Raw genomic sequence first — 27,551 nt, forward strand, 5'->3', positions numbered from 1 at the left:
CCTCACCTCCACCACCACTTTGTACTTTGTTAACCTTGTTCTCCCCCTACCTCCTTTTATAGTTGTAACCTAACACATCTCCCTGCCAAACAAAAGGTCCTCGAGGGAAGACTATGTCTTGCTTATTGTCACATTCCTCTATTCCTAGTCGTTTTACAATATGTTGCTGAAGCCAGTTGGAATCATAATTTAGATTTTTTTAAGGCTGACTAAACTTCCTGAAATATCAGAAAAGAAAGGTTATCCAGATGAGGAACCCAGTGAAATGCCTCAGACAACTTAACCATGTTTATTAACCAAACAGAATTCAGTGAGTGGAAAGGAGCATAGAAAGAACCCAGACTACAACAGGCTTTTCCAATTCAGACCAATTGCCTCTAGGAAAATTATTCAACTCCTTGAGGATAAAATGTACCTAAGAGTCCTTCATGTTATGAATGAATCACTTGCTTGTATATATTGAGCACCTATTATATGCTAGGCACTGAAAATAGATTTAAGAGGGAGAAAGGTAGATCTAGTTCTTAATCTCGGGAAACTTACAGAATGTCTGTTGGGGGAGACTTTATATAATGATACATATTGTGCAATTATAAGCAAGACAACTTCAATGATAAGGCACATTGTCCAGTTGCTGGCTAAACCTGTAAAAGAGTACTTAACCAAGTCTGGGAGGGAAACTTTGATGAGAGAGGACTGACTATCTATGCTGAGACCTGAAGAATGCTTAGGAGGTAGCTAAGTGGAGAGAAGTCTGGAGAAGCCTTTCTGGCAGAAGGAATGACAAATGAGAAGGGAAGATGCATGGATTGAGGCATTTCCTGAGGCTGGAACAGAAAGGGGGAGTCCGGCAAGGCTTTATTGGGAATCTATTTAATAACATTTGTCTCAGTCCCCAAATAGCTCCTGTTTCTGTCCCCATCACCTAGTATGCAAGGCTTGAGATCGTGGATGAAAAAGTTCTACTGAAAGTAACCTCACAGGGTGATCCCATCATAAATTCCTACCTGGACAGGCCACAACCAGGTGGGTGGTCATCCCAGGCATATAATTTCTTTAGTAAAAAGTTTATCTTTTTTTCTTTAAGCAAGCCCTGTCCATTGCTCTTGTGTATCTGGGTTAACCACTTTTGAAATGCCAGAGTAATGTTTTTCAGACCCCTCAGAGGCATAACCACCCTCAAGGGAGCATATAATCTTGTTAACTATTCTGTAATCCAATCCCCACCTTGCTTTCTCCCACTTTCATTTAATCCTCCTTAGTTTCCTCCTTAATTCCAAATGCAAGAAACTGCAAACTGTCATTCTAGAAAGCATTTTTCTGTCTGTTGGGATCTGGCTTCCAGATATATCTTCTGTTTGGCTCAAATACATTTTTCTAAAACTTCTTTACCAGTTTAGACTTTCTTACCTAGAAAAGAACAATCTTGGAAGCACTGTCATCACACTTCCTTTCAAGGCACCAAAATATTCCCATTTAAACATATTTAAAGAAGGTAACGCTAATCCATTAGTGATAAACTACAGTCAATAGTCTTTTTTAAAGCTCAACACCAAGCATCCAATACATTAACTGGCATATAGTTACATTTTGTATATCATTTGTAAATTCAAGAAACAGGTGTACTTTAAAAGTGTGTTCTTAAAAATCGATGTCACATAATTTCGCCATGCTAGGGACTGGGTGTTTCCCTCTCTGCCTAGGCTTGCCGGCTCCTGAAGCCCCTTGGAGCTCCTGAAGCCCCTTGGAGCGGCTGTGGGAAGGCCGGCAAGAGCGCTCAGGCTGGGGATTGGCCGCAGAACTCCAAGGAGGCGGAACTTGGGGCGCGCGGCCTTACAGTCCTCCGGACAGTCGGGAGTGAAGCACCCGCCGGCCGGAAGGATTTGATGCGAGCTGGGTCCGCGGCAGCCATCGTACCTTGCAGTTCGGTCTTGGAGGGTATAGGGCCGACACCAAGCAAGGAATTGTGTTCTCTCCAATCGCAGGTGAGAGATGGCCAATTCTCCTGGGACGACGGGAGGGCGGCAGCTGTGGACACCGGGAAAGCGAACTTTTGGGGCCTAGCACTCACCCGAGTCCCTGGCTGCGGCCGGGCGAGGAAGGGGGGGGCCTGTTTTCCGCTCTGGAATCAGGCGCGAGGCAGGATGGGTTCCTTTCTTGATACGCAGGGACCTCTATGTTGGTTCTCTAGACAAAACACTACCACTCTCAAACAGTGGGTTGTTTCAGGAAAGAACGAGATGACTCTAAATTGCAAGCAGGCCCTTCCTCTTGGCCTCAGTTTCCTCACCTGCTAAGGCGAAGGCAGCAAGAATATCAGCGCAAGAGACTGTCGCGGCATGTTGTTTTTATCTCTCTCAATTAGTATAGGGACAGATTAAGCTTCTTTACTAGTAGTTGTTAATGTTTTGCCATATCTCACTTGAGTGAGAAAAAGATACACTATTGGAGGAAAACTGTAATGATTTATAAATTGTTCCAAGATTTTCCAACAAGATAGAAATTTGTTTTGACAACAGCGAAAACTCTGACATCGTTGGAGAACCAAACTCATCAGGAGTTTAAGGTATTTGGTACATTGGGCAAAATGAAGAGATCCTTTTGTCTTGAAAAATTAAACCTAATATATTTGCATGTTCTTATATCAAGCTCTATAATATTACCACGGGTCTTACTTTGAAGAATATCCTATGTTCAGTGTCAAATACCGGTTAAGACTAAGTCTCATTGGAACAAATGAAAGGAAAGGAAAGGAACATTTATTGACTATTATGAGTAAGGCGCTAGCTATGCGTACAACAACCCACTAAGGAAGGTAGTAAGTAGTATCATCTCTATTTTACAGGTGAGGGATAAAGGAAAATTTACAATTTGTCAGTAATTGGTGCTGATATATTAAAGCAGTATGTATATCTAATATTGTTTTAGTGTATTTGCATTCGTTAACAAAATATTTTGACATTTAAGATTATAGTTTACTGGCTTTTTCTGAGTTTGCAGAAAAGGTGTTGCCTTTGTTTTAGAAATGTTAGACAAGTGTTGTCAGTAATTATGAAGATTAGCAGTTTAAATAAGACACATTTTAACCTTCCTTTCTTTGCACTTCCAGCAGGAATTGAGATAAAAGATTAGGCTATCAGAAATAAAAATCACTGCCACATCATTTGAAGCTTACGAATCAGAATTCTATAGTGATGATTCATTTCTCCACCCTTTTCTTTAAGTACACGTGGCTGAAACTCATTTAAATTATTTGTCTGCTAAAATTACTAAGCAAATAATTTTAAAATCAGTGTTGAAAAGTTTCTCTTCCTTGTGTATAGCTTTTAGAACAATTTTCAATTAAGAGTATTACGAGAATTGAATTTGTCATTATGTTGATTTTCATTTTCTTAATTTCGTATCAGCAAGTTCAGTAGTCAGACTCACAAATAACTTTTTCGTAATAGTTTTTTTCCCGTTTTCTCACTCAAAAAAAAAATCCTATTTACATTTGTCACAGATTTAACGTTCTTTCAGTTGAAAGTCTCTTTTCCTACAGGAAACTCGAGTATATACTTTTTGTTGATTACATGAACCAAAAGATCTTGTTTTATTTTTATGATTGGTATGCATTCAATCCTAGAATGTTTTCTTGAGTTTTTAATTTGCATCACTGTTTCAAAACTTTAAAGACTATAAGAAGAAAATCTAACAATTTTAGGGGAAAGTATTTGTAAAGCAGCATTATCTTGAAACATTCAACATTGTAACTGTCCCTCCTTAGTGATGCATAAGGCTTTGCTGAAATTCTACAAAACATGGTCAGAGTTTTGCTTTTTTTATATATGTAGTACTCTGAATTTGAGAGAGAGGTGTGTATAATTCCTAAATTAGCTTACAGATAGTATACTCATGGATTTTTAAAATATATTTCAATCATAAACCTGACACAATTAAGTAGAAAATTATGATTAACCACTTCTAGTGAAATTGTTTTACCTGGAATTGAAGGAAACTAGTCTAGTGCCTTTTCTGGTGACAATCAATGACGGTGTTATTAATATTTAAAGTAAAATCAGAGTATCATTAAGACCTTTTTCATATTAGAAGTTGTTAATATTGAAGTTAATTTGAAAATTGACATTTAAAGTTGTGTGCATTGAATTTCAATTAATTTAGTCTAAATGAGTTAATACCATCTTATATTGTATAGTATTTACGGTGTTTTCTGGTACATTATCATATTTATTCATTCTTACAACTCTGTGAGGCAAACGGTATTTCCATTACATGTAGGATGAAACTGGGGCTCAGAGAGATTGGCTTTCTCTGAATGAAATAATAGTATTTCAGAAGAATCATATTAAATCCATTTTTTTAAAATTGTAGAACAGGTACTGTATCTATTTCACTACATCTCTACCATCCTTTACTTTCCAAAGTTATTAATGTACTGAGTCTATAATCCTATTCTGATGTTGTATTTGCCTCTTTGGACTATCATAGCTTTAATTTTCAATCAGCAGTATTTTTTTGGAGTTATTTGTATTATGTCATATTATGTGTATTTTTTCTTATGTATTTTTATTTAAAGTTCATACCTAACTGGTTCTGCTTAATTACTTATATAAATTTGTTGTAACTATTAAAAGCCCATGTAAATTTTTTAGTTTGACTTCAATTTTTTTTTTTTTTATAATAGCATTATGGAGAGATACTTTACATACTATAAACTTTACCTTATAAATACAATTGTGTTGTTAGTATATTCAAACTGTTGTGCAGCTATCACCACTATCCAATTCCAGGACATATTCATCCCCTCAAAAACAAACCCTGTGCCCATTAAAAGTCACTCCTGGTTTCTCCTTCCCTTCCTGTTTGACAACCACTAATCTACTTATTCTAAGGATTGCCTACTCTGGACATTTCATATAAATGGAATCATCCATAGAGGTTTAATGGAACGAGGCTATAAGAAGTTATTTGTAATCTAAGAGATTCTCTTCTATTACACCCTTTGCACTGGTTTTCATGTTACTTGAGTAGATCACGTTTCTAATCTACATAGGGACTTATCCTGTTTGGTGTTTGTGTAATAAATAAATCTGCTGACGTGTATATGTTTCCCTGTTCTTGACCTTTGCCCTTCACATGTCTTAATAGGGTGTTCATGGTGTTGTGTAACCTGTTCTCAGGGCTCAGGTATCTGTTTATGGCTAAGTAACTTTTATTCTTAGTTAGGCATTTTTATCTCTACTTTAAAATGACTAATGACTCGTAGCTTGTTTTAAAGTTCTTAGAAACCACAACTTTATAGAAATATAAATATATTATTAAATTATTTCTTGTGGGACAAATATTACAGCAGCAAATCGGTACCATCCTTATGCAAAAAATCCTTTTTCCTTCAAGGTTTAACCCATTCTACCCTCCATTAGTCATAACTCTCACCTACCAACAGTCATCTTGAGTGAGGACTTTGCTACTTGATTTAGTCTTGCTTACTATAGCAAGGCCCTCCATTCTTCTAGGTGATTCCACTGTCTGTCAATGTAGATACTATATCCTGTAATTTGGCGTCTCATGTCCTTCACCTCCAGTTCTCTTCAGCTGTCTGCCAGAGCCAGACCTTGGAACTTGCCACCACCAAGATCCAATCCTCTCTCATTCTCCTCCACTTTGCTGGCAAAGTTACGTGCACCTTTCACTTCTCTTACTTTTTTACTACATCTATGTCGGCTTTTCCACTACAGACTTTCTCCCTCTTCTCCCAGTTCTATATTGTGAGAAGCCTGCCTTTGATCCCCACCCCACCGCCATTTACTACTTGCTTTTATAGCTATCCACTCAGCCTGAACTTCTGATCAGATCGCTTCAGCCTCTCTCACTACTACTCAATTTCCCATTCCCCTTCCCTTTTTTTAGTTCTATCCTTGGCACTGCTGTGAATGTTTTTCAACCCCAGCCAAGCACATGGCTCTTTTTAACGATCTTTTAACTTGAGCTTTTCCCACACAGTAAGTATTCTAATCCTCACTCTTTTCAGAATTTCTCTACATTTCTTAATTTTGTCGTCAGATTCCTGGCCCTCTTTCCTTCTAATCTTTGAGGAAGAGATGTGCTCTCAGCCCAGGCTCCTCTTGAAAGCTTGCTCCATTTTGGTTAACTTCTTCATCTTTAACCTCTCCTTTTCACTAGCTCTATGACTTCCGTTTATCAACATACTCATCTCACCCTTAAGAAGCAAATCTCTTTTTGAAAGAGAAATCTCTCCTGACTGCCTCCACCTATTAATCTCCTGTCCCATTCACTTCTCAATAATAATAGCAACCAAGTTTTAAATATTTTGTGCATTTTATCTCATTTGATCTTTACAATACTCTGAAAGATTCTGCAGAAGAAACTTGTAACTTGTTCAAGGTCGCACAGTTAATGAATCATGGAGACAGGCTCTGTTGTGCTTTGAGTGTTGGCCTTAGGCTCTCCTGTACTACTGTGCAAACTGCAGGGTGCTCTTGCTCTCAGCAGTTGTCTCCTTGCCACTAAAGCCAGCTGTGACATTTCTTTCGCTGTACTTGATGGGGCTAACTCCTTTCCTTTCCACTATTGGTACTGTCTCTTCCAGTTTTACCCTTCTCAAGTTCTGTTGGTTCTTTACCCCATCTGTCCCTTAAAAATCAATGAGAAATCATTTTTTCCATAGCATTTAGCTGGTGCTTGAGGCAAGAGACGTTAGACAGAGATGGCAGGAGATCATTCTGATGTTGGGAAGGAGGATGGGTAGAGGTTTTAAGATGGTAAAATATAGGTCACCAGCAGTGAATGGCAAGCAGTTTACTTTGACCCAGGGAAAGCTACAAGGGGGGTAGGGGTAATATGTATTAAGCTTGGAAATGTAGCTAGAAGGTAGATAGTGGAGGTTCTGGAAAACTGGACTAGCAGTTTGATTGAATCATTTCTCAGCTCACAAACCTCCAGTGGCTCTTCATCCACACGTATAGGATGGCCACATAATCTCACACTTAAATCAGGACCCTTTTGAGATTAATAATTGCACTGAGATAACTTCTGAGACTCTCCCCAGCAAATTGGGAGGCATAGTCACCCTGACTATGCAACAAGTCAAGTCCAAGACGACATTTTGATGAAACTGTTCTGGCCGGCACGTACAATGGGTAGAAACAAACTTTCAAGTTCAGATGGTAGTTTAGGAATATGACATAATGTTCTTAACTAGGTGTCTCTTGTAAAAAGCAAAGAAAATTTGAGATTTCACTACATAAATTGGTAGAATTGGGGAATGAATATAGAATGTGAGGGAGAGGAAAGAATTACATGCCAGAGTTGTGAGCTGGAGTGGTTTAAAAATGGTACATAATCATTTAAACAAATATAAACCCTTAAAACTTCTTGTTATAAAGCTTTAGAGAGCCAATGCAAGGGAAAGGACATGGACATGTAAGTCAGAAAGACTCGGGTTTGAAACTTACATGTGTTGATCACTAATAGTTGAGTTTTAGTTATTGTAGCTTCAGTTTCTTCTGTAAAATGGGAACTATATTTACTTTGAAAGGTTGTTGGGATGGTTAGCGGTGATATATATAAAGTTCCTAGTACTGTGGGCCATATAGTAGAAGAAATAATAACAGCAGCTAATATTGAGTGCTTACACCATGTGCTTTGTGTGTATTAATTTATTTAATCTTCACAACAGCTATCTTAAGTTGCTACTGTTATCCTCATTTTATAAGTGAGGAAAGTGAAGTTACTTGCCTAAGGTAGATAGTAAGTGGAAAAGTCTTGGCTCCAGAGCGCCTTCTCTTAACCCCTAGACCATAATGCTTATGAGTTCAACAAATGGCAGCTGCTTTTGTTTGTTTTGCTTTGCTTTATGAAATTGAAAGACTGATTCAGTATTTTTTTCTTATGTCTGTATATATGAGTAGCAACCATGAAGACCAGATGCCTAAATTTAGTCTCAGATTTGTTTATCACTCTGGCTCCTACCTCACTAATTATCAGCCATTGAGTTTTACTCAGTTTGCAGTTCCCTAATCCCAGTCATATCATCTAACAATACCTGACTTTTTGCTGTACCCATTCAGCTTCACATCTCTGCACACGTATAACCTTTACAAACTTTTAGCAAACTCTTAATCTCCAAGAAACTGTTTCTTAACTGCACCTTGTCACCTTAGAACTATTGGAATAGGACTTTGGATGTAGAGACAAGCAGGACTCATGAACATACCACCCCTCTTCCTGTTACATTATTTATTTTTATTATTCTATTTTTATGCTCTTGTGATCATTAATAGTTTATGGTTAACAATATAGGCATTTTTTTTTTTTCATTGTGTTTGGATAAGTCTTAAACTACAGGGAAAGTTGTTACCACCCTAGATAATATCCTATTCAGTTTTAAAATTTTTCAGTTAAATCACATTGGTGTAGACTAACTTATCACACTAGATTCTAACCTTTCTGAGAGACAGAGCCATACTTATTAATATTTGTATTCCCCATGGTGTCTAGCTCAGGACCTTGGATATAATATGAACTCTGAAAACATGTATTGAATTAAATAAAATATCTTAGCACACCACTATATCTGATTCTCTACAGTAAAAATTATATTCTCTTTGAAAAACATGTATCATACCTAAAAAAATGATAAGCCCCTTGTGTATATTTTCTCTAACTATAAGTTTCAATTTCTACATGACCTAGACTGATTAATAGGAGGTGTAATTTTCAACTTGAATAAAATAAGAACTTCTAAGATATTAGATTCTTGTATATATATGTTGCTGTTGTAGTCTCATTCTTGTGATATAGATACATGAAACTATTCATGTTTTGCCAGTCTCTCTTGTCTAATCAGGAATCAGCTGGTTTCAAGAAAAAAATTCTGCTCATGCTAGTTGAAGTAAAAGTAAAGAAGAGGGGAGAGGCTAATCAGGATCCAGGGAAATCTGATAAATACTGCTAGACCTCTGTACAAACTGGAAGTTAGCTGTTTCTTTTTTTCTGTCTCCTGCTAAAGCCAATGGGGTCTCTTAACATCCCGTCTTCTAGGAATTCTGAGTTTGGTGGCCCGTCTGTGTCAAGGTTGGCATCCATCCCACTGGAATGAGAGGTGGTTAAAGAAAAAAGTGTTGTTTGTGTGTCATACTTTGTCTAAAGAATATCAAAGATAGCACAGCCTTTCAAACTTTTTGGATTTGGCCCAAGTTTTGGGCCTGAGTTTTTTAATTCAGCTCTAGAAAATGAACTTCGTTAATTTGAAAGTATATTTTTTGTGCACAGTATGGGTCTTTCTTAAGAGGTTTTGTTTTCTTCTTGTTTTCCATATTAATGGTATCAGTTTATCAAGCATAAGTCCATTAAATGCTGAATTGAACTATACTCTGAATTTTCTACTGTGATTTAAGAATTTTTTTAACATTCAGTAATATGATTAAAATTTGAAAAATGCAGAAAGATAATAAGCCTGGTACCATCTACTGCAAAAAAAAAAAAATATGGATATAATCAGACTTGGAACTCATTTCATTATCATAAACTTTTTTCTTCTCTGTTCTCCCTGCACTTCCTCCCTCCACTATGTTTTGGTAAATATCCCATAGGCCATATATACTATATTTAATTTACTGTTGAGCATAGATTTATTTCCAAAATTTTTCTTATGTAACATGTTGATGCACATCTTTAGATAAAGGTTTTTTATATTTAGAACAATTTATAAAAGTAGAAATTTTGGATCAGATGGTATCAACAGATATATTATTGCCAAATTGATAATGAAAAAAGATTTGTACCAATTTGTATGGCCACTAGCAATGCCTCTTTTACCACATCTTTTCTAGTCCTGGCTGTTATAATTCTTTTTCATGTTGATTACCTTGAAGGGGAAATATTGGTCTCACTTGGTATTTTAGTGGCATTTTGTTATTTACGCATCAGGATAAATCAGGTTAGAGCAACCTGGATAAGAGTGTTTAATTCTTTGAAGTAAGGTGGTTGTAGGATTATTTAATGTTCTTCGCATTTATTGTATATTGATGTTTAATATTGACTACTAAATTCAAAATGCTTTTTTCCAGACCTTTTAAGATTTGGATATGTCCTTCATATTTGACTGGATTTACAGTGGTTTCAGCAGTGTGCTACAGTTTTTAGGTAATGTTCGTCGTTTGTTCTTATCCGTTTAAGCCTACTTATGTAAAATTGCTTATTTGTCTAGAGCCTCTTTATATACCACAGGTTACAGATGTGGGCTTTAAAATCATACAAACATGTTTAATAATTCATTGTATCCCTTATAAATAATGTAATCTTGGGTAAATTACTTTATCTACATTAGCCTTAGCTTTCTTATCTGTAAAGTAACAATAATAATTCCTACTTCTTAAGGTTGTTCATTGGAATATTAGTAACAGGAATAGTTACCTTTTATTAACCAGTTTATCTAAGTGCTTTACATACTATATCTTATTTAATCTTCATAGGAATCCAATGCATTATTTTTGTTATTATAAAAGAAAAAGCATGGTTCATACAGTGCCTGTGATATCAAAAATAGCAGTTTATAATCTTCTGAATGAGACTTGTTAATCCAGCAAGTGATCTTTCTCTCTTTTATAGATTTTAAAGATAGGGACAATTATAGCCTCTCAGTCTTTTATTGACACTTGACTTGTCACATTTTTTTAGTGAAACAAGCTTTTGATTAACTTTTATGTTGGGATATATACAACTTTATTATTGGAATCATTAATGAAAATATTTCTGGTCTCCTATTTTCAAAATTTGCCCTAAATTTAGTCTCTATCATCTTGTGAACTTGTAGAAAGAGAAGCATTTCACATAATTACAGAGTGGTCCACATAGTTTCAGATTGGCCACAGCCATACTTATGCAATGGTATCTCCTTTATAAATATTTATTTCTCCACAAGCATAATAGTAATGAAGGAAATTTTGTTTGGAAAATATATAAATTTTGTTTACTATATATTAAAAGAAAAAAAAATGTAAGATCAGATTTTGTCACTGTACTTCTTAGTTGAACCTCAATATTTGCAGATTTTTAAAAACCAAGAGTTTTCCTTTTTTTAAAACAAAATTTCTCACATTATTTCATGCTGGTCAAGTGTTAGATCTCTTTATACTATCTCTAAGAGAATTCTTGAATTTTTTTATCAGTCTGAAGTATTTTGTCACATTTACAAACAACTGGGTCAGAAATAGGAGTTTTAAACTTTATTATACTGGGATTTGGGGTTGTAACAGGTTGGAATCTGTTTCTCAGTTTTCAGAACAGTGAATCTATGCTGAATTATGTTGAAAAGACAAAATAAATCTGTTGTGATTGCATCACAATTGGGAGCAAGAAGGTTAATATGGCTAACATTAGGAGGCAGTGTAGAGAAATGAAAATGAACCAAAGCTTTCGGATCAGACATGGGTTCAGATTTCTGATCTGATTTCACTATTTGACCAAGTTAATTCTGAGCATTTTCTTTCTCTCTCTAAAAAAAGAATAACGCCTACTTCAAAGAGGTATTTTGAGGATTAAGTGAAATGATATATATAGGTGCTTAACAGTGCCTACCACAAAATAAGAATTTAGTTTAACCTACTTTAAAGATTAAAGTTTAAATGTTCTAGATGTTCCCTTTTGGAATCTTATCCAATATAGTTTTACTATTTAAGTTAGGGTGGGAAGACATTGGTTAGAAACAATTTGTATAGCAACCTTTTAGGAATAGAAATGTTTAAAGAAATTATTATTCAGAATTCATAATTAAAAGACTAGTGTAGTATCCCAGCTCAAGTAAATATGGAAGACAATCTTCCCCATAGAATCAGGATTGTTGACCAGTAAGTGATCAAAAAATTAGGATTTCCAAAAATTTACTTCTTAAACTTAAATGTAGATAAAGAACTAGGTGTTATTTTGGATGAACTTGTTAGAAAACAGGTAGCATGAATCTGTAATTGCCTAATGTCTTTAAAATTTTTGTTGACTGAGTTAATATTTTTTGAGCTGCTACTGTATCCCTTGTTCTCATGTAATTTAATGGGCATTAGACAATTGAACCATGAAAAATAAAGTTCAGTACCATCACACACCTATTAAAATGTCCAAAATCTAGATACTGACACCATCAAATGCTGATGAGGATGTGGAGCAACAGGAACTTTCATTCATTACTGGTGGGAATGCAAAATTGTACAGCCACTTTGTAAAAACTAAACATATTCTTAATATATAGTCTAGCAGTTGTGCTCCTTGATATTTACCCAAAAGAATTGAAAACTTACGTTTGTACAAAAACTTACACACAGATGTTTATAGCAGCTTATTTATAATTGCCCAAACTTGGAAGCAACCAAAATGTCCTTCAGTAGGTGAATGGATAACCCATGGTGCATCCAGATAATAAAATACTATTCAGCACAATAAAAAAGAGCTATCAAGCCATGAAAAGACATGAAGGAATCTTAAATGTATATTACTAAGTGAAAGAAGCCAATCTGAAAAGGCTAGATACTATATGATTTCAACTGTACGACATTCTAGAAAAGGCAAAAATATGGAGACAGTAAAATCAGCGGTTGCTGGACAGTGGGGGTAGGGCGGGATGAATAGAGCACAAAAGATGTTTAGGGCAATTAAAATAATCTTTGATATTATAATGGTAGATATATATTATTATACCTAAGTTCAAATACAGAATGTAAAACACCAAGAGTGAACCCCAAGGTAAACTTTGGGTGATTACGATGTGTCGATAGAGGTTTACCCTTGGTTAAAAATGTACCATTTTTGCGAGTGATGTTAATAATAGGGGAGGCTTTGTATGAATGGGGACAGGGGATGCATGGGAAGTCTGTGCCTTCTTCTCACTTTTGTTGTAAACTTAAAATTGCTCTTTTAAAAATGTCTTTAAAAAAAATAATAAAGCTCAATATGGAACTTCACGGTAAATGCCAGTCTGCTATAATTTGGTCAATGCTGTCTTTTGTTTTTACCACTTTATCAATTCTTGGTTGATAGATCTAAAATTATGTGCTTTTGTTGTTGTTGTTGCTTAGTTTTATGCAATCCTGTGAATAGTTTAACTTTATTCTCGGGGAAATTTGACAATGAACTAAACTTTGCTATAAAAACTCACTGTAATTTTTATTGTCAAAAATAATTGGTTTTCTTCATTGAAAAATTTCTTTAATTTTTCTTTTGATCTAGCTTCATAAATACATGATGCCAACAATTTAACATCTTGTGTGTATAGTAGAGGATACAGCATCTACTGTTAAATTGTCAAGGGGATCTACATTTTGGCACTATAGTTAAGTTTAGGTAACACACACATTTATTGGTACAGACAAAGTTTAGTTTTTAATTATTTGAATTTCTAAATCATAATAGATTTAAAATAACTCTTCAAAATTAAAAATAGGTTAGAAATCCAATCTTAGACCAGTTTACCAAATCTTAAAAGTTCAAAAGTTTGATGGGTGGTTTTTAATCCAAAATGTGGAATAATTAGGAAAAGTATCTAAATAACTAAACTTAATACTTTTATTGAAGGTCATTTTATTTGGATAAATCTCTGTCAGATATCACTTTGAGTAATCATAGCTCTCACTCTGCAGGATTATATAAGAAAACTGGTAAATTGGTATTCCTTGGATTGGATAATGCAGGAAAAACAACATTGCTACACATGCTAAAAGATGACAGACTTGGACAACATGTCCCAACGTTACATCCCAGTAAGCGTATTCTCCTATTATTTCTCCTATTATTTTTTCAAGTGATACCCATGCATAGGTGCTAACCAAAAGGTTTTTTTGGGGGGGGGTGTTTTGTGGTGGATAAATTATGATCAAGTGATTTGACCTGTTCTTAAAATAGTATAATTAATAATAGTGACCCAAGTCCCAGGGAGTATATTTAGATCTTGAAATAATACTCATATCTTCTTAGCACTTACTACACCCTCCTCAACTAGAGGAATTAAAGTTATTGTCTCAGGGATTATAACATGATTAAGGTCTATCCAACCAAATATTGTTTAGGCTATAAATAGTCACCATTGTTTTGACTACATAACCTAAAGTTCTTTCAAATTTTAAAACTGTACTATTTTGATCATTATTCAGTGAATAGATGATACTCTTATACTTTGCTGGTGACTCACAACTTACTATTCAGTTATTTTTCTAGTCCTAACAACCTCAACAATATCTAATATAAAGACCATACAATTATTCCCCAAACAGGGCACGTATTGATACATTGAAGGAACATTTTAAAATAATTTAAAAATAATTTACTGTGCTTTAAGAAAGACTACCTGAAAAGCATTAATAGTGACTGTCAATTATACATACCATTTTGTGTATATAGTTATGTAATGGGTACCTTTTGAAAAAGTGAAGTGACAAAATTATTAGAAAGAAGCCTAACTTATAAATAACTATGACCTCACTTTTACTGTTGAAAAGACTATGACTCAAGTAGACACAGAATTTAAGGACAAGTTAATTCATAGATTAATTATGAAATAAGGAGTTGGCCTTAATAATGAGTATAAAATTGAGAACTGGACCAAAAAGTAGATAATATAGTTGTTTAGTTATTTATGTTAAATAGTCAAAGAACAAGAAGGAGAACAGAACAAAACAATGTACCATTTTAACTATAACACTATTAATGAAGTTGGAAAAGGAAGATTTCATAAAATTGACAGATCTTTTTTATATATTAGGAGAAGAAAGTGGGGTTTGGCAAATAAGATTTTGATACAAGAACAATACCGCTAAAGAAAAAAATGATAATGGTAAAATTGAGTATATAAAATTGTCTGTAAAAACAGCAGAATTGGAAGAGACTAAAGAGTGGTCTTATATTAGGTGTAAGTCATTTTTTAATTTTTTGATATTGCTCTCTTATTTATTCAATAAATATTTATTGAGCACCTACTTTATGTTAGTCATTGTTCTAAGTACCAAGAGTAAAAACAGTGTCACAAAATAGATGCTATCTCAACCTTCCTGCAGCTCACATTCATTTTACCTTATATTTTTCAGTTAATCAAAAGTAACATTTATCTACCCTATGATCTGGAAATTTCACTGTCAAGTGTATTTCTAAGAGAAATGAAAACATATGTTTATCAAAATCCTTGTACAAAAATGTTTGTATCAGCTTTATTTGTAATAGCCAAAACTGGAAACAACTTACATGGTCATCAAAAAAAAAATAATGGGTAAACAATGCAATTCTACTCAACGAGAAAAAGGAATAAAACTAATGATATACTACATAGAAGAAGATGGTCACAAAAAATTACATACTGTATGATGCCATTTATATGAAACTCTGGAACAGGCAAAACTAACCTATGGTGATGGAAATCAGACCAGCGGTTGCTTCTGGGAGTGGAGGTGGGGATTGTCTAGGAAGGGGCAAGAGGAAACTTCCTAGGACATTAACAGTGTTCTGTATCTTAATCAGTCAAACTGGGGCTTTTTTAATAAAGCGGGGAGTATAACCATATAGGCAGTTTGCCAACTACATCCAAACATTAACTTTTCCTTGTAGAAAGGATCATACTTTGAACACAGATTGTTTTATTTATTCAGTTGGCACTCTACATACAGAATTTTTAACAAGATTAACTACTCAGGGGCCTTAGCAGTTATACTGAATAATTAAAAATTACACTGAGCATTTCATTGTAATTGTAGGGAACTTCTGCTTTTGGCCATGAGGTACTAACAGAGTCTAGAATTACCTTCCCACTGTAAACAACTAGAAAACTGTACAAAAATATATACTAGAATTGTTTTCGGGTATTGAGCAATAGCTAGCACATGACCGTGATTCTTGAGAGAAGGAAAACCCACCCCTCTTTATTCAAACTTATCACTGGAGATCATTTGCAGGCCACGGTGCAGGAAGAGGAAACCCAAATATAACCCAGTAGTCTTGCCACATTGAGGAGACAGAGACCAGAATTTGGGGAGGCTAAGGTGACTAGAATTTGCTGGGTAAGAGTACCAGAGAGGAAAGATCTCTGCAGGGAAAGAACTCCAGAAATTTTCATGGCTGAATACCATTTTGTGTATGCATAGGGTAAAACTCCACATGGTCAGTCAAAGAACAATTTCTGGAGAAAGAGCAATTGTATCAGAGTTGTTAGTCGATAGTTTCAAGAGCTCACATGGGACTGGGAATTGTTCATGTTTCCATCAGCCAGAATGGAGAGACCTGGTTGAATACACGGGGCTTTCAATAGAGACTCCAAAGGTTCATACTTTAGAAATGGAGTTAAAGTAGCCTCAAAGTAAAGGCTACTCTAGGTCTGCCCTAACAAAACTTAAAAACTGATCTGCAAGCAATTTAATTGCCTGCCAATACAAAGTCCAACTTTCTTCAAAAGAATACAACAAAATCCAGCATTCAATCAAAAAATTACTAGACATGCAGGAAAATATCCATAACCAGGAGAAAAATCAATCAGTGGAAACAGACCCAGAAGTGACAAACATAATGGAATCAGCAGATAGGGATATTAAAATAACTGTTATGAATATGCTCAAGGATTTAAGGAAAATATGAACATAAGAGAAATGAAAGATATAAGACAGATCCAAATGCAACTTCTAGAAATAAAAAATAGAATATTCGAAATGAAATTTCCACTGGATAGGATTAACAGCAAATTAGACAGTGCCAGTACTACAGAAAGAAAGACCAGTTAACTTAAGTCAGTGCAATAGAAACTATAAAATGAAGCAGAGAAAAATGACAAAAAAAAAAATGAACAGCACTTCAGTGACTTGCGGAACAATATCAAGCTGTCTAGTAACCTTATAAGTGAGGTCCAAGAAGGGGAAGGTAGTGACCAGAAAAAATATTTGGAAAAATAATGGCCAAAATTTTTATTACAATTATGTTAATCATTAAAGACTGTTACCTGAAAAATATGACAGCCATGTGAGAATTCTTTATTTCATCTGTATCATTTAAGGCGACTTGCAAAAAAAAATTATTCAGTTGGAACAATCACTTGAATTCACAACAAGTTGTCTGAATAGATTAATATTTTTAGCAGGAGGAAGAGAGAGGGAAAAATAAGTGTTGGGTTTGTGGTGGGTAGTGAATACTAGAATTCAATGTTACTATTACTTGTGTTAGATTGTCAGTATGAATTGGAGTATATCTAATTATAACAAAGAATTCTTTTATCAGTTCCTAAATATTTTATTTGACTTTATTTGCAATTAAAGTAAATGAAACATTAAGTAGCAATTTATACTATGAATGAATTTCTGATTTTCATGTTGTAAAAATATTTTTTATTATTTAGCCTCAGAAGAACTGACCATTGCTGGCATGACCTTTACAACTTTTGATCTGGGTGGACATGTTCAAGGTAAGATTCTCCATCTCTTTTAGTAGCTTTGTTTTATTTCAACTTAATAAAAACGTGACCATTATGTTCCAGTGCATGAACTCTCACTCTATTCAAGGAAGGGCAGAGTAGACTTAAAATTTATGAATTATTACCCCCAGAAAAGGCTTTAAAAGCAAAGAGTGATTTTCATGATATTCCTGGTCAATTTATGTCTGAATCGCTTTTGGTAATAAAGCATATGAGTAAATTGAGCCTCCATTCTCTCCCTGTTCCAATCTACCTTACCCTTATTGTCGTAATCGTGTTATGAATATGTTATTGGGTCCGTATGAAAAACCTTCAATGGCTAACTCATTCCTACAAATTATAGTCCATGCTCAGTGACCTGGCATGTGGGATTTCTATGATCTGATTCCAGTTTATTTTTCAAGTCTATTTCCCACTAGTTCCATTCCTGTTCTCTTTACTCCAACCAAACCAAACCCTGTTGGTGTTCTCCCACCTCTATGCTTTTGCTCGTGCCATCCCTGTCTGCACACGAGTAACTCACCTTCAGGGCCCAGTGTAAGTGCTGCTGCCTTTTCTGAGAAGCTGCTGCCAGCTTGGAGTGTTCTCAGACGTACTGCCACAGCACTCAGTGTGTTTGTGTACATGTCTGCAAGTTTGGAAAGACTGTCTTATCTCCTCTCCCAAACTTTTCTGGGACTAAAATCCTTCGTTTTTTATATCCCCAAAAGGACATGGCAGGATCCAACACAGAGTAGTTCATAAATAAAGAATAGTACAAAGTGAGTGGGCATTCTGAAAACCTCATATGACAAATAGTTGAAAAGATTTTAAGTGGTCGTGGCTAGTGAAAGCACATTTGAGACATATAATTGTTTGAAATATAAAGTAACTTCTGGAATATAATGATTAGAGAGAATTAGAACCTAATGGAGCTTATCTGAAACTTCATTTCTATATTGTTTTTAATGTATGTCCTAAAACTGAAGTCAGAGAAAAAAAGATACTTTTTTCTGGGAGATCTCTAAAATTGTTTTCTCCTCTAAAAAAGAATATCATGGAAAAAATTACCCTAATGGTTTCATAGTTAATTTCTATTATGAGTAGAACAGTTTGCTTTTATTATTTTAATAAAAACTAATTTCCTTCTGCCACTGACTCCAAATTTATCACTGGCAAAAAAAAATCTAATAATCTAGAAATGTCAAAAAATGAATATTGCATATAAAAATAATAGCAGTTCTCCATTGAACATGCATCATTGTCCATTGGTAGCAAATATTAATTCTATTTCTAACATGGGAAAATGAGGACAGAGTAAAGTATTTGACTTGCCCACAATCAAGAAAAGCCTGAAATTTCTTCTGGAAAGATTTTGGCAACATTGAGTTAAAGATTATCTTGAATACATAGTCAAGTAGCAGCAGCTAAGGGATAATTACACTTGATATCTTATTGGACTCTCGTCAAGCATCTGCTAGGTTTGACCAGCAAATAAAATCTAACTCCTGATTATTTTTATTAGCTCGAAGAGTGTGGAAAAACTACCTTCCTGCTATCAATGGCATTGTATTTCTGGTGGATTGTGCAGACCATGAAAGGCTGTTAGAATCAAAAGAAGAACTTGATGTAAGTTAAATAATTAAAACTAAATATAGTTGAATCACTCTGGTAAGGCTGAGGAAATAAGGTGGAGGTTTGTGTATCTGAGTACAGCTTTTTGCAGTCTCTGATTTAACTCCTGGCAATTTGTGGAACTCAGTGGTTACTTAGAATGCAGAGTAGCTATTGAGGAAGTGCTAAGATAGACTTCTTGAACTTGAGCTCACTCTGTGCAGAGTATGCCCTTGTAGTAAATTTCATGTCTGCTATATGCCTGGAGTGACTTGGTCTTAAGTCTCTTGTCAGCCTAGGATGCCAGATTCTTCAGGAGTTGGCCAGAACCTGGAAATCATATAACATGCTATCTTTGTCACCACTTCTGGGAATGAGCAGGGCCATGTGTAGCTACCTGCCCTCCCCTCCTCCAGATCAGATGCTTTGTAAAGGAGCTCAGGAGCAGTAGGCAAGGCCAGTGCCAGAAGTGGGCCACAGAGGGAACAGGTCCATGATTTGACTGAAAGTTGACCTGATGATGCCTCTGCCCAGAGCAGGCAAACAAATACTTGTTCATGTGAAAAAGTCCAGGTAGAGTCTGTGGTCATGGAACAGGTTCAGGGAATCCCTGGTTCTATTTTATGCCACATACTGTGCATATTGCGTAATTCTCAAATCAACTCCATAAGGTAGTTCTCTTTGAACTTTATTGAGACTTATTTGTCTAAGATGTCACAACTCAGAAGCAGCGGAACTAGAAACCAGGTCTGCCCATTTTCAAGGTGTTGGCCCTAGTCACTGTACCTCACTGATTCACAGAGCAAGCAGAGTGACCATCTACAGAAAGAGTCTGAGGGAGAAAGAAGAATTAAGCTGATGGTTCATTGAGCTCACTTTAAAATGTTAGCCAAAGAAGTTAGCAAAACTGACATATTATGTTAGATAATGAGTCCTTGATACCCATTTGGTACCTTGCAAAATAAGCCCTTCAGATGGTTTCGTATTGACATCTTGTTTTTCATTTCGTTATATGTTTCAGTCACTAATGACAGATGAAACCATTGCTAATGTGCCTATTCTGATTCTTGGGAATAAGATTGACAGACCTGAAGCCATCAGTGAAGAGAGGTTACGAGAGATGTTTGGTTTATATGGTCAGACAACAGGAAAGGTAAAAGAAAAAAAAATTGTTTCACAAGTGTGAATATTTCATTCAACACTATAAATGTCTTTTTACTTTATCTATTTTGATCTTCTAAAATAGTTATTACAACACTACTCTTAATGGTAATTATGCTTATTAGTACAATTGGTACAGTCTAGCTTTTTTTTTTTTTAACTGAGTTATACTTTACATATTAGTTTCATGTGTACAATGAAATGCCTTCCTAAATTACTAATGTCCAACTATAGTCCAAGCCCATGATCATGTGCTTCTTAAAAGCTATCATTTACTCAACATCACTAATCGGGGAAATGCAAATCAAAACCACAATGAGATACCACCTCACACCAGTCAGATTGGCTATTATCAAAAGGTCAAAATAACATGTGTTGGTGGGGATGTAGAGAAAATGGAACCCTTGTGCACTGTTAGTGGGATTGTAAACTGGTGCAAGCACTGTGGAAAAAAGCATAGAGATTCCTCAAAAAACTAAAAGTAGGTTTACCTTATATTCAGCAATTCCACATCTGGATGTTTATCTGAAGAAAACGACAACAGTAAGGAGAGCCATGTGCACCCCTCTATTCACTGCAGCATTGTTTAGAATAGCCAAAAAATGGAAGCATCCCCCGTGTCCATTGATAGGTGAATGGATAAACTGGTGCGTGTGTCCATGCGCGCGCGCGCACACACACACACACACACACATCACAAAATGATAAAAAGAATGAAATTGCTATTTGCAACATGGATGAACTTAGAATTATGCTTAGTGAAATAAGTCAGAGCAGGACAAATACTATATGGAATTAAAAAAACAAATGAACAAACAAAACAGAAAACAGACTCATAGAAACAGAGATCAAAGGGATGGTTGCCAGAGGGGAGTAAAATGGGGGGAATAAGTGAGAAAGATAAAAGAGAATACAGTCAACAATACTGTGATAAGTTTGCATAGAGACAGATGATTATTAGAATTAGTAGAGTGATCCCATTTTAAGGTATAAAAATATCGAATCACTATATTGTACACCTGGAACAAATATAATATTGTATACTACCTATATTTAATTTAAAAAAAACCCTCATTTATACATTTGGGTCTTTAACGTCTCACTTGTTTTCTTTCTACCACTGAATGAGACCTTTTCCCGAAGATAAAAATGTAATGTTTATGGGAAACTAAATGAAAGCTTTCAAGATTTTATTTATCACAAATTTTCAGAATTCACTAGCAAATAATATACTTGAATGTTTAAGCATACCAGTAGTGGATTTAGGCCTCCAGTTCAGTGTTTTGGCCCTGGGTTCACCAGAGACAAAAATAAAATGTAAGCTTGGGCATAGGAGAGCCTTCTGAGGTTAATAATAAGCTTTAAGATACCTTATTTTTCTATCATTTCTACCAAGATTTTTTTGGGAGAGGGACCTTAGTATTGAAAAATCTCTTATTTTACAAACAAAATTTCCTTGGTTTACATATATTCTCTCTGAGTATAGAAATACCAGAGAAGGTATACCTATGGAAGGAGACTCTTGCTATAGGCTTTAATCTGTTTCTGTGTTGTTTTAATAACTCGGTTCCTTATTAATTTTAGGAAAAGCCTTATTTAGTCACAAACCTGCTCAGAGAATGTTCGTTCTTAACATTTGTGAAGCCAGTTTGGCTACCTTGAATTTGTTTCCAAGTTAAGATTATTTTCATTCTGTGTCCCTCACAAGTTCACCTCTTTCCCATTTTGTCCTACAGTTAAGGAAGGAGGCTTCCTGTGTGTTTAGGGGACTCGGATGCCAAACAGTTATGGCTTTATCAAAGTCACCTTTTGTTCTGCCGAAGTTTTTATTTCATCATGGGATCATCCAACGTGATGTCTGTGTTCTCTTCTAGGGCAATGTATCTCTGAAAGAACTGAATGCCCGGCCCTTAGAAGTTTTCATGTGCAGTGTGCTCAAAAGGCAAGGTTATGGAGAAGGCTTTCGCTGGATGGCACAGTACATCGATTAACACCAACCTGCATCAGGTCCAGGTCTTGCCATTCAGGCCTACTCAGAGATTTGATTGCTGAACATGCATAACTTGAATTCAATAGACTTTTGTTGGTTAGAAAACAGATGTTTTTTAGATTATTAATATTATATCAACCTAATTTGAGTGAGAATTCAAAACTGATTCAAGTAAGTTTGACTATCACAATGTTAGCTTTCTAATTCCATAAAGATAATTAGTTTTTACAGTTTATAACCTGACATTACCCCCAGCGCCATTTATAAAGAGCAACTTTCCAGCAGTACATTTGAAGCACTTTTTAACAACATGAAACTATAAATCATAATTAAAAGCTCATCATGTTAAATTTTTATGTACTTTTTTGGAACTAGTTTTTAAATTTTAGATTATATGTCCACCTAAGTGTACAGTTAATAATTAGCTTATTGATGATTGCATGATGCCTTACAGTTTTCGATATTTTTTCTTATGCAAACGTCATGCAATAAAACAAACCCTCATGTTTGGCATCTTTGTTGGGCAAATGTTTCATTTTAATGTGTCTTATCTAGCTAGTATACTCTGAAATTTTGAATATTTAATATACATGAGGTGGTTGTTTGAAAAGGAGATTGCTTCAGAATGTTTAGAATAATATTTAAGTCCCTAGAGGCTTTTGCATTTACCAAAAGACAAGTTGTGCTTGGTTATAATTTATACCACACTTATTTCTGAATCATGTGTATTTTTATTGGTAACACTACCATTACTAGTGCCAATAGGGTCCATGTCGTAGTCCCTGTGGGCTCAACCTTCTGAAGAAAAGCACATCTTCTGGTTCAACACAAGGTTGATTTTTGGTGTGATGGGCCTCTCTCTAGTTCTCGATTCCAGATGTCTAATTCTGAAGTGCTCCCATCTTATTGGTGCCTGGTTTGTAATCTGTGCCTCTTCACCAAACGTAGTTGTAGGTACCAGTCTCCCTACATTTAGAGGTACTCCTTGGTCTCTTTATATTTCATGGTACTTCCCAGGGCAAGTGACAAGTAAGACCTTGTGCAGTTTCATTGTAGAGGCCTTGTATAGCTGAGGAAAAAAGCGTGTTCTGCTTCAGTTGTCATTGAGACGTGTAGGGATTTTGCTCTTGTCCTGTAGCTCTTTTACATTCTTTGTCATGTTACATTTTGATAGAAAATGAATGCTTACATTTCATTTTCGTTTTTCTTAGTTGCTCTCAGCTAGCTCTTTACAGCACAAAGACTTTTATTTTTAGATACAATACCGCCATGTGATAGTGTCTGCAAGCCTCATTGATACTTACTTAAAATTTTTTTTGGTGAGCTTTTTAAAGCATTTTAATTCCCTAAGAAATTGAGTTCTTTTTTTCCATGTTTTTGAGAGTTCCATGATTAGTAAAATAAGATGAAGGATAAGTGCCAAATATGTATTTTTAAAGACTCTCAAGCTTAAGATTTCTCTTGGTTTATAAACCAAGATTTTATAGTATACTTAACCAATTCCATTGAGACTAGATTGCTCCAGTTCCATCAATAATAACTTTAACATTAGTGTTTTCTCTAGCTAGTGTCCAAATCAGAGTCACTGTAGTCCTTTCTGTCATCAGTAATGTAACATGCGAGGCAGATAAGGACTGAAAAATACTGCTGGAAGGAATTACCAGTTTAAACCAACAAGGTCATTTCTTAACATGACATTTGGTTTTAGTAATTTGGCATTTCTATAATTAACTTTCAGCTTCCTTCTAAACAAAAATAAAAGAGCTTCTTCCCTGCTTAGAAATATCAGTAGCAACATGGGAAAGGTAGGAAATGGTTTATTTTGCCAGATATGTCTGAAGCACTCACTTCTGATGTCCTGACTGAACAGAACTAAGCCTTATTAAAAGTAACTGCCTCTCAATGGTATCTGTCTTCAGTACCTACAGGGACATGCCTTTCTTCAGGTTTTTCCTAGGCTTTGTTGTGATACTTGAAAAGTTAATTATCTCATAAATTGGTATAAAGAAAAAAGCTTACTGGTTTCTCTAGAGGGGGAAATGTGCTTTTTGGTACAAAATATCTTGCTCCAGAATTCATTCTAGTTCTGACACTGAGATCAAAGAAACAAAGTCACTTTATGGATCACATCTAAACTGTGGACATTTTACCAATGATGTAAAATTCAAATGGCCTGAACCCCTAGAAAGGAAGCTGTGCTTAGCAGCAACCAGCTCTCCTCCCAGCTCTGGGGACATGGGCCTGCAGAGTTCCCTAGCCATCGGGTTACCATCTAGCTCTGAGAGCTCCTCAGAGCACACACAGCCCTGCTCCCCTTCAAGAGACCGGCAGGAAGCAGTAGAAGCACATGGGGAAAACATATTCTGTGTGCCCGTGCAAGTAAGTGTATGCACCTGTGGAGCATGTTGCGGGTAATGGTCGTATTGGGGATATAGATTAATTTTGTACCTCCCACTGTAAGGTGTGAAGATATAATCATTAATACTGTTATATATAAGTTAACATTGGATTCCATGTTAATCAAGCACTGTCCAAAAGATGTTTTAAAATCTTAAATCTTAAACTAAAAATGCAAAGTCTTAGGCCACTTTTATATTTCTAAAAAAATTCTTAGCCCCACACCTATTTCAATGACTGCTGTAATTATACTTTTGAGTAAGTGGTTAAATTAATTATCAGTGAATTTTTAGAATGGAGAGTATAGCTTTTTTTTTTTTTTTTAATTGAGGCATAGACATTTCCTAAAGTACAGTGGTTCCCCCTTATTCATGGGAGATAAGTTCCAAGACCCCCAGTGGATGCCTGAAACTACAGATAGAATTGAACCCTATATAAACTTTTTTCCTATACACATACGCACCTTTTCACTTTAAGGAAGCACTTTATGGCTTGGCTTCTCTTTAGCACATCTGAATGCCAGCATTATTACTTGTGTGCTTTGGAGCCATCATTATTAAGTAAAATTAGGGTTACTTGAACATAAGCACTGCAATATGCAGTTGAGCCACCTGCTAAGTGACTGATAGGCAGGAATTATACACAGCGTGGACACACTGGACAAAGGGATGATTCATGTCCTGGGTGGAATGGGTTGGTGTGAGATTTCATCACACTACTCAGAATGGCGTGCAATGTAAAACTTATGAACTGTTTATTTCTGGAATCTCTAATATTTTTGGATTGCGGTTGACCGCAGGTAACCGAAACCTCAGAAAGTGAAACCACGGATAAGAGGACTGCTGTATATGAAAACAATATTCTTCATTGCTTAGGTAACCCAATATCTTTGAGTGCCAAAGATGTATCAGTTCAGATATTGCCAGCATCAATCTAAATTTTAGTTTTGTGTGCCTGTGTATGTACAAATTTATTGTGGTTTACAACAAATAAGCAGAATATTATTTCTTTTCCTTAGTTTTCAACTAGCTCACTCCTCTCTAGTGCTTTCCAGTCCATAAACTACTTGTAAATCAATTAAATAGTGTAATAGCTGTGATAACAGCGTTTCTTGCTTTCTGCAAAATGATTTGATTAGTTACATTCAAAACCCATCGTTTTCACAAGTTCCATCTTTAAAAACAGTGTACTTCTAGTTGACATGACTTGAGAGTTTCAGGAGAAAGATTCACATTTTCTGAAACTGTATTTGGTATGTGACTCAAGGTGGTATTTCAATCTTGTTAGTCACATGACTGAAGTTTACAAGGATTTATTCCCAAATTTTGACCATCGTACACTGAGAATAGCTAATATAAAGGGAAGTTTCTCAAAATATTGTGTTCATTGTATTTAGAGAATATTGTTTGGATCATTTTAAATATATGTAAAAGTTGGTAAAGCTTTAAAAAATCTCCAAGAAAGCATTAGAAAAAATAGATTAGCAAATACAAATTCCTTAATATAAAATTAAGAATTAAAGGTTTTCTATAAACCTTTAATATTTATGCTATAAATATGAGCTCAGAAAACTATATCTTCAATTAAGAACTAAATTCTCAAAGCTACATGTTGATGCGTGTGGTCATTTCTATTATTGTTTTTTTGAAATGCAGATTAGTGCTTTGAAACAGCAAAAGGAAAAACAAGAAGGAACCCTTGTAATGTGGCCCCTGTGTAATGTAATTGGGATTTTGCTAAAACCAAATTTCCATTCCGGAACCCTACAAGCATCCCCCTCACACCTGGGTAAAAAAAAAAAAATTCCCAAGTATGAAGGGAATCTACAGTCTATTGAAGGTGCAGTTCTGAACCAACTAATTTTTGTCCTTATAATTTAGAAAATTAATATATTCAGTACCACTGATTGATTATTCAGGGCTTTGACCATACTTTTTAAAAATAGAATCCAAAGTAATAAAAGTAAACTAAGCAAACTTATCCAAAGTCAACTTTGTTTCAGAGTGCGCTCACCCCAAGCAGATTTACGGCAGAAATGGGAAAGGTTTTGAGTGCTTTTGCGCATTATTTTTGGAAAAGCTGCACTGGAGTGGATGAATTCTCCAGCATGCATTTCAAATAGGGGTGGGGAAATTAGGTTTAATTTTAGCTTCACATTTTTGGGGGGTGAAAGGGGGTGATGGTTCTACAGTTTTGACATTCAAGTTGTCTTTGGAATTGTTACCATTATCAAGTGTAGGGATTCACAACAGAATGGCCAGCTTGACACAGGTTTCTGTATTCCCCGCTGCTCCTAACCCGAACTCAGTTGCCATATTGAGGCAAGAGCACTCGGGGTGAATGTAGTCAAGTGACTGTAAATGTGTTTTCCATGGTGAGGCCTTCAGTATTCAGCTGAATACACAGTACGTGGAAGTAAGCTGGTGATAAGTTTTTCATCACTAACCTTGTTTGCACTTTTGTACACCACTGCTTGCACTAGCAATTTAGTGTGAATTTTAACAATTGTTTTACAGAATATACGGATTGTTAAACATAATTTATATAAATATGTGTTTGTTTACCTTTATGTATTTTACAAAGAACAGCTACAATAGATGGTTGGTTAAATGTTCTTGAATTGTGTTTGTATGTTATTTTTATTATGTTCTATCATCTCTTCACCCCCTATGAATTTGAGTGTCAGGAATAGGAAAATAAAATGCTAACCTGGTCTCTGAAAAACTCTAGTATTGAGTTAAATTTTTATCATTCAATTGTTATTTTCGTTTTGCTTATTAGAAATTTCTTGGACTTGGAAATGAAGATAATAGAACTTTCTCTTTCTACAAGAATTCTAAGGATCCTTTGCTTAAATACCAAGTCCTAGTTTGCCTTATAAGACTGAAAACAATGCATGGGCACACTGAAGTAAGACAATGCTGGTTCTGTTGAAGTGTGAAAAATAAGGCAACCAATTGG

General features: G+C 35.2%; 1 protein-coding gene across 2 annotated transcripts; it reads left to right on the forward strand.

The window, feature by feature from the left end:
- Nucleotides 1-1,850: 1,850 nt before the first annotated feature.
- Nucleotides 1,851-27,205, forward strand: SAR1B (secretion associated Ras related GTPase 1B). 2 transcript variants are annotated; one of them, XM_016137668.2, is made up of 7 exons: nucleotides 1,851-1,985; nucleotides 10,092-10,167; nucleotides 13,650-13,769; nucleotides 17,375-17,440; nucleotides 18,954-19,057; nucleotides 20,064-20,195; nucleotides 22,078-27,205. In XM_016137668.2, exons 2-7 carry the CDS (start codon nucleotides 10,110-10,112, stop codon nucleotides 22,192-22,194), a joined length of 597 nt encoding a protein of 198 aa, XP_015993154.1. In that variant the 5' UTR covers nucleotides 1,851-1,985; nucleotides 10,092-10,109; the 3' UTR covers nucleotides 22,195-27,205. The 2 variants fall into 2 exon arrangements, with proteins under 2 accessions (XP_015993154.1, XP_015993155.1); XM_016137669.2 differs by lacking the exon at nucleotides 1,851-1,985 and adding an exon at nucleotides 2,065-2,566.
- Nucleotides 27,206-27,551: the final 346 nt, after the last annotated feature.

Source organism: Rousettus aegyptiacus, unplaced genomic scaffold (assembly GCF_014176215.1).
Source record: "Rousettus aegyptiacus isolate mRouAeg1 unplaced genomic scaffold, mRouAeg1.p scaffold_m13_p_7, whole genome shotgun sequence".
NCBI classification, from domain to species: Eukaryota; Metazoa; Chordata; class Mammalia; order Chiroptera; family Pteropodidae; genus Rousettus; species Rousettus aegyptiacus.

What these genes read in the sequence shown, in the direction of transcription:
- SAR1B (XM_016137668.2), top strand. Translation starts at nt 10,110, where the DNA reads ATGTCCTTCATATTTGACTGGATTTACAGTGGTTTCAGCAGTGTGCTA. An exon ending in CAGTGTGCTACAGTTTTTAG is followed by an intron (nt 10,168 to 13,649) that starts GTAATGTTCGTC and finishes CTCACTCTGCAG; the next exon opens with GATTATATAAGAAAACTGGT. An exon ending in ATGGTCAGACAACAGGAAAG is followed by an intron (nt 20,196 to 22,077) that starts GTAAAAGAAAAA and finishes GTTCTCTTCTAG; the next exon opens with GGCAATGTATCTCTGAAAGA.